This window comes from Wyeomyia smithii, chromosome 3 (genome assembly GCF_029784165.1).
Source record: "Wyeomyia smithii strain HCP4-BCI-WySm-NY-G18 chromosome 3, ASM2978416v1, whole genome shotgun sequence".
NCBI lineage: Eukaryota > Metazoa > Arthropoda > Insecta > Diptera > Culicidae > Wyeomyia > Wyeomyia smithii.
Window position 1 is genome coordinate 267,340,205 of NC_073696.1, and position 11,405 is coordinate 267,351,609.

The 11,405-nt window shown below is 41.9% G+C and overlaps 2 protein-coding genes across 2 annotated transcripts; one reads left to right on the top strand and one right to left on the bottom strand.

Moving 5' to 3' along the window:
* Positions 1–4,202: 4,202 nt before the first annotated feature.
* Positions 4,203–6,897, bottom strand: LOC129733090 (GATOR complex protein WDR24). Its single transcript, XM_055694660.1, has 3 exons — positions 6,685–6,897; positions 6,066–6,622; positions 4,203–6,009 (listed from the first exon to the last, which is right to left on the bottom strand). Exons 1-3 carry the CDS (start codon positions 6,788–6,790, stop codon positions 4,264–4,266), a joined length of 2,409 nt encoding a protein of 802 aa, XP_055550635.1. The 5' UTR covers positions 6,791–6,897; the 3' UTR covers positions 4,203–4,263.
* A 2,471-nt stretch (positions 6,898–9,368) lies between these two features.
* Positions 9,369–11,084, top strand: LOC129733100 (uncharacterized). Its single transcript, XM_055694669.1, has 2 exons — positions 9,369–10,084; positions 10,141–11,084. The coding sequence occupies exons 1-2, from the start codon at positions 9,485–9,487 to the stop codon at positions 10,990–10,992; spliced, it is 1,452 nt and encodes a 483-aa protein (XP_055550644.1). The 5' UTR covers positions 9,369–9,484; the 3' UTR covers positions 10,993–11,084.
* Positions 11,085–11,405: the final 321 nt, after the last annotated feature.

The window sequence follows — 11,405 nt, forward strand, 5'->3', positions numbered from 1 at the left end:
AACGCAAACGTATCTATTGTGCCTGGGCCTAAAGAATGGCCTCAAGAAGTATTCGCAAATACTGGTGCTTGCTGTACGAAGGCAAATCACCCATCAATTGTAGTCATGAGACATCTTGTCCAACTTGTTGCCGGACTATCGCGAGAAATTCCTTTTATCCAAAATGAGGATTGACGTAATGTTTGTTTCTCTTGAGTACCTCAGTAAACGGATGTTTAGCTGGAAGTAACATTGGATGGCGACTGTCAAAAGGAATAAAAGCGTGCTTAATCCGCCCGTTTAATCTAAGAACTCTATCAACAGGCTCCAGAAATGCATTGAGACTGCATAAAGTTTGCATCAAAAAAAAATTTTCATGGGTTTACTTTCAAACGCACTGACGAAACTAGCCATGCAACATCAATCATAGTAATCCATGAGTCAGCAGACAACATTTGGCAGCTCTATCAGTCGAACTTTACCCGTGATGGCAAAGACCGTGAAGCTACTGCGTTCAAAAGTTAACGGTACTCCACCGCGTCGTAGACGGACATAGTGCGGCACTTTGTGGATGTCTGATACGCCCGTTTCAGCATCTACGAAATCATGGCACTTTTGGACAACGATCAGAGCATTGAAACAAAAGCTCGGTTCTAGACGGCCGACAACGCTGATCGACAAAAAGCTCCGAAGTATGCCAATGAGGTATACCGAGGGAAAAGTGGCTTCACCACTGCGTGCGCTTGGCAGGGAGTTCGATGCAACCGGCCGAACGGTGAAAAAGAACCTAGCGAACATGGCCATACATGTCAGAAAACGGCAGGCCCATTAACTAGTCTCGGAGCTGCAGGCAATAACGCAGTAACAGCGGCGAATCACGACGTAGGGGCGGTGTTGGACGACGAGACCTATCTCACCCTGGATGGCAACGTCTGGAGGGGCACTCAATATTTTTCTTCCCCCGCGAAGGAAATGAGGTTCAAGGTGAAGTTCATTTCACACACCAAGTTCCCCAAGAAGGTGCTTCTGTGGCTGATATTACTGGCCAAAAGTTTAATCAAGAAAAAATGAAAGATTATAGCTATTCAACCATTCCTGTGAATTTTGATGTCCCTAGCCATTGCCGTATTTTCAGAGACTTAAAGGAGTTTCCTCGTAAACATAACGTTAAAGCGATGATCCGGGCAAGCAATTTCTATACGACACTCTCACGTGAGTTGACGCGTTTTGGTAATGGCACCAAAATTCATGGGAATGATTGAATAGCTATAATCTATCTTTTTTCCGGTTTGAGCTTTTGGAATGCACTCTTTTCATTTTGTCGACCAGTGTTATCATCTGTTTATGGTTATTGGTTATATGGGAAAGCAGTGAAGTGCAAAATCGAATATATTATTCATGGATTTCGCAAACATTTAAAATTTTGAGTGGCAAAGTAAACGGAACTATGAGCAAAACGAGGAGTTCCGGTGAGGTATCCATACAACCGGAGACGAGTGAGCAAAAAGATACTTCTAAGCGAGAAGCAATGCCAATGGCAGATCCGTGGCTACATCTTCAAACATGTAATGAGTTTGTGAAACGCGATTAACTGAATCAGAATACATTGCATTACAAGTGTCCGCGAGCAGCGATTATCAGAGTAAGTCTGTCAACCTATTTAAACCCGAATTTCCACATGAACAAACCACGCTTCAGTTGCCTATCCTGAACTGATAAGCAGGTAAATCTCACGAGAAAAAAAAAAGAAGTGCCCCTGATAGCAATTCACAAGGACCAGGCGTTTGTTTTCCTTTTAGTCGGAATTTAGCGATTAGCGGTAAAATCACTAAACTAACCCACCTGATGACAGAAGAAGCACTTCTTTTCAACTCTCGGTGTAATTTCTGTTCTCAGGGCCTTTTCCACTCTGCCACCGTGCCATTATCGAGTCGTTCATGAACATTTTCGATCTGATCAATATGTTTTTCAGGTTTTTCACCACCTCCACCAAGCTTCAACCCAAACAATTGTTGAAGAAGCATTACTCGATTTACGATTGTCGCATTTTCGTGCAGGTTTTCCCACATCTTCCGCGTAGCTGCAGCCTGTTTCACAAAACGCAACTGGCTGTTTTCCCCGAATAGCCTTGCGGTCATTTTTCTTCTACTGCTCGAGAGCCGGGTCAACATCTTCTGGTATGATCATCTCAATCACATAAAAAATGTCTTCACGCTCAAGTCAGAAGAATGCACCACGAGCGAGAACGCTGCAACATCGAACGGGGAGAATGTAACACTTAGTCTTTCGGAAGAAGCGCCAGCGAGATCGCGAGGCGATAGAGGAACTATACAGTGCGAATGACACACAGAAATTCTACGAGAAGCTGAATAGTTTCCACGAAGGCTACGTGCCACAAGTCGTAAACTGACGGTACCCGGATAACTGTCCCATAATGAAAAACAACATGTTGAGAAAACGGCGATTTAATATTATCTGTGAATTTTTGGATTTCCAGCAATTACATCTAGAACCAATGACCATAACAGTTTCATGGCACCACAAGTTTATCGTTGAGAACAAAAAACCATGGATGGAATTGGTTTTACGTTATATAACTTTAAAAAAAAAACAAAATGGAACAAAATATGCGGGTACATTTCAAAAGTAATTAAATGACATACTTCTATATGCCCAAAATAATACGATATACACTAATCTGGAGCAAAATTATATGTGTGCAGTTTGTACCACTATGTAGTGGGACTGTAATGCGGGTACTTTCAATATGGGACAAAAACAACTTGGTATTTTTTCCATGTTTTTCCATACAAAAGTATCAATTTTAATTTTTTCCTAGAAAATATGATAACAATTAAGTCGATTCCCGATGACAACTCAAAAGCGAGCAAAATCAGTATGGGACAGTTATGCGGGTACCGGCAGTGAAGTGATTGAAAGATGGAGCAGTACTACGACGAACACCTTAACGGCGATGTAGCAGAGGACGACGAAGAAGTAGTAGTAGATCTCGATGTTCAAGAGGTTAAAGGCGAGATCGGCCGGTTGTTCTTCGATTTTTAATCGGCGTACGACACAATCTATCGAGATCAGCTATGGCAGATTATGCACGATGACACGGTTGATCCAGCCGACGCGTAATTCGAATTTCGAGAACATTCTACAGTCGCTTCGAATCACGAGTGATGAACTATCGGTCTTGTTATTTAATATCGCTTTGAAGGTGTAATACGAAGGGCGGGATTCGACACTTGTGGTACGATATTTAGGAGGTCCGTTCAGATATCGACATCGTAGCACGAACCCTTAAAAAGATTAGGATGCTTTGCTCGAACAAAATTAGGCACTGCACGTTGACCATCCACAAAACACTTATCGGACCGGTAGTCCTCTACGGCCACGAAACTTGGATCATATTCGTGGATGACTAACGCGTCCTTGAAGTTTTCGAACGTAAGGTGCTGCGTATCATCTGCGGTGGAGTACAGATGAAAGATGGGTCATGGCAGAGGCAGATGAACCACGAGTTGCATCAGCTGCTGGGAGAACCACACATGGCTGGTGGGCTCGTAGCAAATTGGTTTTTGGTCGGTGACCGACTTTGCACAATAATATTCCAACGTCTAAAATCGTGTGGGGTTAAGCGAGATTTTATTTATAAAACCATCAAAAAAATACAACGAGACATTCTCTTTGCAGGACCATAGAAGATCCGGTCGGCCACGATATGCAAGGAGAGTCTTCTAAGAAAAACAGGCTTGATAACGCGAAAATGAAACTTCCACGGCAGGTTGATATCGACAAAGGTGTTGAAGTCAGTACTGTTTATTTTAAAACGAATGTTTTGGAGAAAGTTGTTCCTTCGAGTTCTCGAAAACTGTTCGGAGATAATCATGATGTGTTCCAGCAAGATGGTGCACCAGTGCATACTCCAAACTGTAGATGTTTACTTTGAAACTTTTAATAATATATCAGAAATAAAATGTGTAATATTTACATATCATTATGAGGTTTGAAATTTTACCCTAATTTATTAAACATGGTGTGGATCTTTCGAGGCAGCCTAGACACTGTGAAACACTTAAAATATCGACCGTGAACAAAGCCTGCGCAATTCCAGGACGCCTTGTATGATAAACAGGATAATCAGAACAACGAACAGTGGCTTCCGCCACCGATTCCCACCCAGGACAACGATCGGATAAGTGAGTTATCATGACATTTGTCGCACGCTCTATTACAGTAATCATTATAAAAGTGAACTTTTCAAAAAGACCACCTACCTTATTCATACTCACACAGGTGACCACATTTCGGACACTTAGGATTATTGGCAAACCAGTATTTCAGATGATCCAAATGGCCCCCGTGCGAGCATCCCTGGCACCAGGCGTAAAGTCCGCGCACAACACCATTGCACACGCTACACTTGGAGCTCTGTACCGAGCGGCACTTGGAACAGTACCAACCGACTGCATTCAGCAGTGGCCGTCCGCAATCGCCGCAGTTGGTGTGCATCGTTGTAGACTGCTGGTTTAAATCGGACACCGACCGAATCCAGCTGAGGTTGATGATCTGCGTGGCTTCGTTCCACAGCTGATGCCTGTGAAGCAACTCGACGTATGAAAGTAACCAGTACTCATGAACGACTTCATCGATCTGCAGGTTGTGTCGTCGATCACCGAGCGCTATCAGAATGCAAGTTGATGTTTGTACATCTCCGATTTCGGTCTGTAGGGTAAGACAGTCAGCCAAAACTTGATGCGGTTCCCAAAGCGGAGGATTCGATGAACTGCTATCGGATATTTTTAGAAACGAGGGTGGATTGGGCGGTGGTGAATGCTCAGGAGCGCTATCGGCCCGATGTTCCCTTCGTGGGCGCGCCTGATGTAGATCATGAGCATTCATTAAACTCGACGTCGGAAAAGTGTAATCCTTGATCAAATCATGCGGTCCAGTATACAGGAATCCATCACGGAAACCCTTAATGCAGTTCACGTTATCGAAGGTTAACTCTGTCTCACCAAACACGAAATCGCAACAGTTGGGTTCGATGTCAACGGAAATCACTTGTCCTTTTTTCAAAGGCACACTATTCGTTTCACCTTTTAAGTTTTGGTAGTCATGGAATTCGTCACTACTGCCTGCTGCTTGAATAACATTTCCGAGGTTGGAATTACTACCGATTTTATCATCGCCCATTCTACCACTGCTCGATTGGTTTGAGTTTTGGGCCATCAACCGGTTTGAGTGGCCCTGACTCGCATTGGAGTTACGCTGCTCTAGCTTCAAACTTGCTATAGAGCTGTATGCATACAATTGACTGATGAAGTTCCACAGGAAGCTGACGTTTGTTTTACCATATTTTTTAGCAATAGCTGCATTGTGAGCGCAAATCTCCGCCAAAGAAGCACCAGTCAAAATATACTCTCGCGCGCAACCTTTCAACGCATGACAATCTTTCAGCAAGGATGTTTTCGTAACGTCTTTGGCGTTTTGTGTGGTTGATTTAGTCATAAAGTGGTACAAGCTAGATTTCGCCAGATGAAACTGATCCGTTGAAGGAGGAGTCTTCTGGCGACTTCCCAGAAGGCTAGTTTTCTGCACCGGTGGTGGCGTTGGGGGACCGACCAATTTCATTTTGTACGCATAAAGTAGATCGCCTTTATAGTTGAAATTGGCACCTTGAGGGTTTGCCTTCAAAGCTGGCCTGACTGCATCCTTGAATACATGCTTGTATATCGTTGAATCCTTACTGGTGGACAGTAGTATGTGGGAATCATTTCCCTTGAATGCGATCCCGGTTGTTACATTTGAGTGCTCGTTGAAGGAAGCGTACGGAATGAACGGCCGACGGACATCCCAGATGTAGATGCTGTAATCGACTACAAGGGCACAACTAGCAATGTGATACATCTTATCCGGCCGCCAACGAACTCTTCCGACAACTGCAATCGTGTGAATGCTGTACTCGAGTGAAACGTTTTTCGGATTTTCCAACGAGGAGTTTTTTGGGTTTGTGTTCCAAATCTGAAATATAATGTTTTAAGATTATTTTTTAGGGTTTAAACTTTGGTCGTTCCAACCTTAATTTGTTTATCTCTGCTGCCAGTGGCTAACCACTGCTGCTGTGGATGCCAGTCACAGGTATAAATTGGTCCACTGTGGGCAGTGAATTGGGACGTGCATCGGTCGTTTTTCCTAATGTCCCACAGTTGAACGGTTCCGTTCTCTGACACCGCAGCAAACGTGTTCGGTGCATGCGGACTGAATTTGACGTCCCGAACGCTTTCAGAGTTACTGAAGTAGGTGTTGATGGCCGTCTTATCGGACCGCAGATCGAAACATTTGATAGTTCCATCCTGCGAGCCGGAAATCAGCAAGTTTGCTTCCGTGTTGTGGAAGGCCACCGAATGAGCGGTCCTTTCATGCTCGTTGTATACCAATAACTGTTTCTGGCGGCCAAATTTGGACAAGTCCCACACCGAAACTACGCCATTGGTGGCCGCTGTCGCTAGAATGTTCGAATCGAGCGCACTCCAGGCAACATCATTCGACGAGTAGCTGAGGTTTTGGTTTTTGCCTCCACGCATGTTGCAAACCTCGGTGAAACCATCGTTTTCAATGGAAAATACCTTTAAGACTGGTAGCAAAGTATTTTCGTTAGAAAACAAAGCTGACTTGGAAAAGGAAAACTATACTCACGACTTCTGCCGGCCACGGCAATTTGGGTGCACTCTCGGTTCAAAGCAAGCGCATTAGCATGCCCATCCTGGCAAATGCGAATCGAACTTGTCCGGTCCTCGTTCATGGTTTAAGAATCTCTGATCTTCGAAAATAACGCGGAAAGTGTTTGTCGCAGCTTCATCTACGTATTTTTGTTTTGACTAATTTGAACAGCTGATCAACGTGTTGATAAGAATAACGCCCCAGTGAGAAAAAGCATATACGCTAACCCTATAAAAAATAACCAAAATATCATAACTTCTTCAGGACCAGTGCTGCCACATGCTCCATTTTACTAGAAGGGGTGCAAATTGGGTTGTTTAGCTATATCAGATTTTTATGTCATCTGAAAGAGTTGCATTTTCTAAGCAAAACGCACGGCAAAACGTGATTTTCAAAAATTTTTATCTTTGCCCATATATAAACTGTCAATGTAGGGATTTTTATTTTTCATTTAAAGATCGAAGGACAATGATATAAAATTTCAAAAATTACGTTTTGCTCAGAAAATTATACTCTTATTTCTGATATATAGAAATCAGATATCCATGAGTAGCTGAACAACCCAATTTTACAGATTTTTCCTGTCCTGTATTGGTCGCGTTTCCTGGATTTTACGAGTTAGAAGAGTAAAGTTGAAGAACGCATTCAAAGTTTCAAAAATAAAAAAACTACGTACAGATGCCACCGAGTTGTGTAGAACCTTTTACTTTCATCAGCTGTTTCAATCATCAGCTATTGAGTTCTCGGTAACAAAATTAAATTTCTTACTTTAATTTTGTTTTGTGTTTGTCATTTAACCCTCTAGTGACCAGTGCCGCCTCTAGGCGGTCTTAAGTTGAACCTCTCAAAAGCTTCAATAAGAACTTGAAAAATGTTCATAAAGCTTCATTTTCAGTTTTGCGTAGTCCGTTTGAAAATTAACTTGGGCACTAGAGGGTTAAGCGCTACATAATAGCAAATGCTTCTAGAGGAACATAATGCTGTGTTTATAGAGCATATATTGTTTCTAGGGATCAACCATCAGCAACCGTTATGCGATAACTCCCCAACATGAGAGCAATAAGACTATAAGCTTTCTAGTTTGAAGATCCGAGCGAAGAAAAAGTCTTGGGTAAAATATGAAAAATTAGAACTAAAAAAACTTCACTTCAAAATAAACAACCTTTTTGGATACCAGCCTAATAGCAGCTTTACAAGCTTCAAATCAACAAAATATTGTTTGTTCGGTTGTAAGTGTAAACAAATTCATTTCAACGAAATCAAAGGATATGGGTCTCTCAGTTGGTCTCGAAGTACGATGCGGGCCTAACAAACCAGTTGTCGTAGGTTCGAGCCTTGGCTCGGTAGAGACTGATAGGTGTCAGTAGGATCGTAGCGCTAGCCCCGCAATTGTCCTGTACACTAAACAGTTGGCTGTGAAGTCTGTGTAGAATAAATTATGAACTGCGGTGGAATACATATGTGCTGTACTTACAACAAATTCTACTAACGGAAATATATGCTTTTTCACTTCGCTTAGAGCAAGCGCACCGGTGAGTTGCCATTTGAGTTGCTATTTTCACAACGCTGGCCGTTGCTATTTTGGGTAGCAACCAATATTCGCACCGGTCGTTGCTAATGGGGATTACCAGTTCCACTATTTCTTTTTCACACCGGCAGTTGCCGATTTCTGAAGACCGTCACTAGCCAGCGTTGGCAAAATGTTTGTTTGTGATGTATTTCGCATATTTTTTGCGGATTTAGTAATAACCAACTTATCCGTCAGTCAATCGTTTCCGGAATGATCTACGTTCTTTCTACTTCATAAAATGTTCCCTCCATTTCACATAACTTTGTTTTAACTTTGTTTCCGTTCTCCCAAGTTATCGATAGCATAATTCTTTTGCAGATTTTTTTACTTGTGCGTACATAAATTTTTTCATCCTTATATGTTTATTTAAAGTAATTCCGTAAAACTGGGCACGTCCCGCAACGTTGGCTTAAATGACTATTCTACTGAAAGCTGGCGAACTGTCATTAGTTGTATTCTGTATTTCATGCTGTCTCGGTTCCCACAGTTTGCTATTATTATTTGAAAATTTGCCGCCAAAAAGAACTTAAATATAAAACGCGTAAATTGTTTTCGATTATTTGATTGATTCTACTGCCGCGAATAGCATGTCAGTCCCACCTGCATTTTCAGCAAGCCGAGAAAAACGCGTTTTTATATGATTTTATATCATTGCTTTTTACGAGATGGGACAATATGTTTGGATGTTTTCCAGCAGTTTTTCATAACAAAGTTCATGAGCTCATCCATTGTTACGAAACTTTGCATTGTTAGCTACCATTTACGCGTAATAACTCAATTTTACTGAAAATGCAAATGGGACTGACTTGCTATGCGCGGCAGTCTAGTGATGAAGAAAGTGATTTCGCAAAACAAATTTCCTTATACGCGATTAAGAAAATGGTTTTTGGAAAGATTCGGGTCGTTTAATATCCCGTGATCATGCCATAAAAAAACTATATTTTTTGACGGTAAATTCGGTAAATTCAAATGTGTGAAATAATGATACAAATTTTGGGATATGTATTTGGGGAATAAATTGGAGATTTTATTACTGTGTCCAGTGTACAGTTTAATATGTGGCAACACTGGTCAGGATACCGCTGCTTCGAACAAACTTTATGGCATCCCTGGTTTACGTGCTTTCGGTTTTGTAAAGGACGTGCAGAGTAAGATTAGCGCATTTTTAAACGATTTACAGTGTCATACACATTGAAAAGTTAAATAATGTCAACAACTATCGATTTGGAAGACCCGGACTTCCTGCTTGCTCGTCAGCTTCAAGACCAGTACGACCGGGAACTGGTGGAACTAAGTTCGGGAGAAGACGATGATTTGTTACTCCTATCGGGTTCCGAAGAGCGGGAACCGGTTCATCACATCGAACTATCCGATAATGAGGACGAAGTTTTCCTTGTGGCACGAATCCCAGGGGAAACAGTCACCGACAGTAAACCCCCGCGCATCAAAGAAGAAGATGAAGCTGAGAACTCCCAATTCGAATGCTCGTACCGGGCGAAACGAACCGATCTGAATGGAGACGAATATTTTATCGAGGAACTGCAAACTTATGTGGATCCTGAGAATAATTTTGAGTGGAAATTCGTAGAAACGATGCCGGACATCAAAGCGATTTTTCTACGCTTGGACGAGCTGTTTTTTCTGGGACGATTCAAAACCAAACGGTTTGCTGTAATATGGAGTCGAACGATTGGAAAAGATTGTACCAGCAGAAACTTCAACGACGCCGACGGAAGATACACCGTAGCCTTGAACGAAGTGTTGCTTAATTTGAGACCTCGGATTGAAATAATCAGTGTTTTGCTGGTAGGTACAGATTATACCTTTATTTTATTGGTTTAACCAGATTTAATTATTTATAGCATGAAATGATTCACGCTTATCTAAAATTGGAAGGCGTTAAAGAGCCTAACGGTGGGCATGGCAGCAATTTTCGAAAAATTATGGTTTTTCTTAATCGAATGTTGCAAACAAATATTTCCTTCAGCCATCGATTGACCAACATTGACACTTTATGTCGAACTCAATGGTACCGGTGCACCGGAATCTGCGGCAACTACAAGCCATTCAACGGGATTGTCCGATCCACGGAAGGACCACCGGGGATACAAAACGAATGGTGGAAAACTCATGCCGAGGATTGCGGTGGAACATTTTATAAAATCTACGAAATGAGTAAAGTAGTGGATGATGAAGTGTCAACGCGCTATGCGGTGAATGTAAAATATATGAAACCGAAGCGGGAAAACATTCGTGGCCGACTCAAGATTACGCAAGCTGCGAAAGAATCAATCGATCTAACCAGTGGTAAACCCCGCATAATTCCTTCCTTGACCGAAACGATCTCATTGGATGACGACGCTAATGTCGGTAGCGCCGAAGAGACGAAGGCAGCTGACAAATTCATTCAAAGTTTCAACCGAACGGTCGCTCTCTCCCAAGATACCTATGCCATGCAATGTCCCATCTGTCAGGAGCGTGTAAAAAAGAAGCTGTTTGGAAATCATATCGATGGCTGCATAGGAATAGTTCAGCGAGTCAGCTGGAAAAGGCGCGCCGGCCAAGTGGTGCAGAATGGCATACTAGAGAATCGTGTTGGTCTTCACGTTCAAGAATCGCAGCCACCGGTTCCGGCTCCAGTTGCTGGCAGACGTTTGGGTTCATCTTCTAGTATTGATGCATACCAGCAAATTAAACGACAGCGATTCTTTTAAGTTGCCATGAAATTTGTTTATTTTTTGTAATATTCCATGTTCTAAAATGACAAAATCTCTTGTATTATGTTTGTTAAACATTATTTGTTTTTATCGCAAATGAATTAAAAATTAAAATTGAATTCAAGTTTAAACATGATTTAATTCGTTTTGCCAATTCCGTAGTATTGAACTAATACATGTGAAAAATTCTATCCATATTTTGTGTTTGTAGTAAAACAGCTGATCTTTACTATAAGCCGGCAGCATAAAATTCATATCATAAAAATATAAACAACACCGTATGATTTTGACAGTCAACTCCACTGAAAACACGACGGCTCGCAATCTTTTTGCTCGACTCAGTTGTCAAATTTGACTAATTTGACGTGTCTTGATCGATACCGGCAAGTCCAACAACAACTTTCCAAAAT

What these genes read in the sequence shown, in the direction of transcription:
- LOC129733090 (XM_055694660.1), bottom strand. Translation starts at nt 6,790, where the DNA reads ATGAACGAGGACCGGACAAGTTCGATTCGCATTTGCCAGGATGGGCAT. An exon ending in TGCCGTGGCCGGCAGAAGTC is followed by an intron (nt 6,623 to 6,684) that starts GTGAGTATAGTT and finishes CTTTGCTACCAG; the next exon opens with TCTTAAAGGTATTTTCCATT. An exon ending in GCAGAGATAAACAAATTAAG is followed by an intron (nt 6,010 to 6,065) that starts GTTGGAACGACC and finishes ATTATATTTCAG; the next exon opens with ATTTGGAACACAAACCCAAA.
- LOC129733100 (XM_055694669.1), top strand. Translation starts at nt 9,485, where the DNA reads ATGTCAACAACTATCGATTTGGAAGACCCGGACTTCCTGCTTGCTCGT. An exon ending in AAATAATCAGTGTTTTGCTG is followed by an intron (nt 10,085 to 10,140) that starts GTAGGTACAGAT and finishes AATTATTTATAG; the next exon opens with CATGAAATGATTCACGCTTA.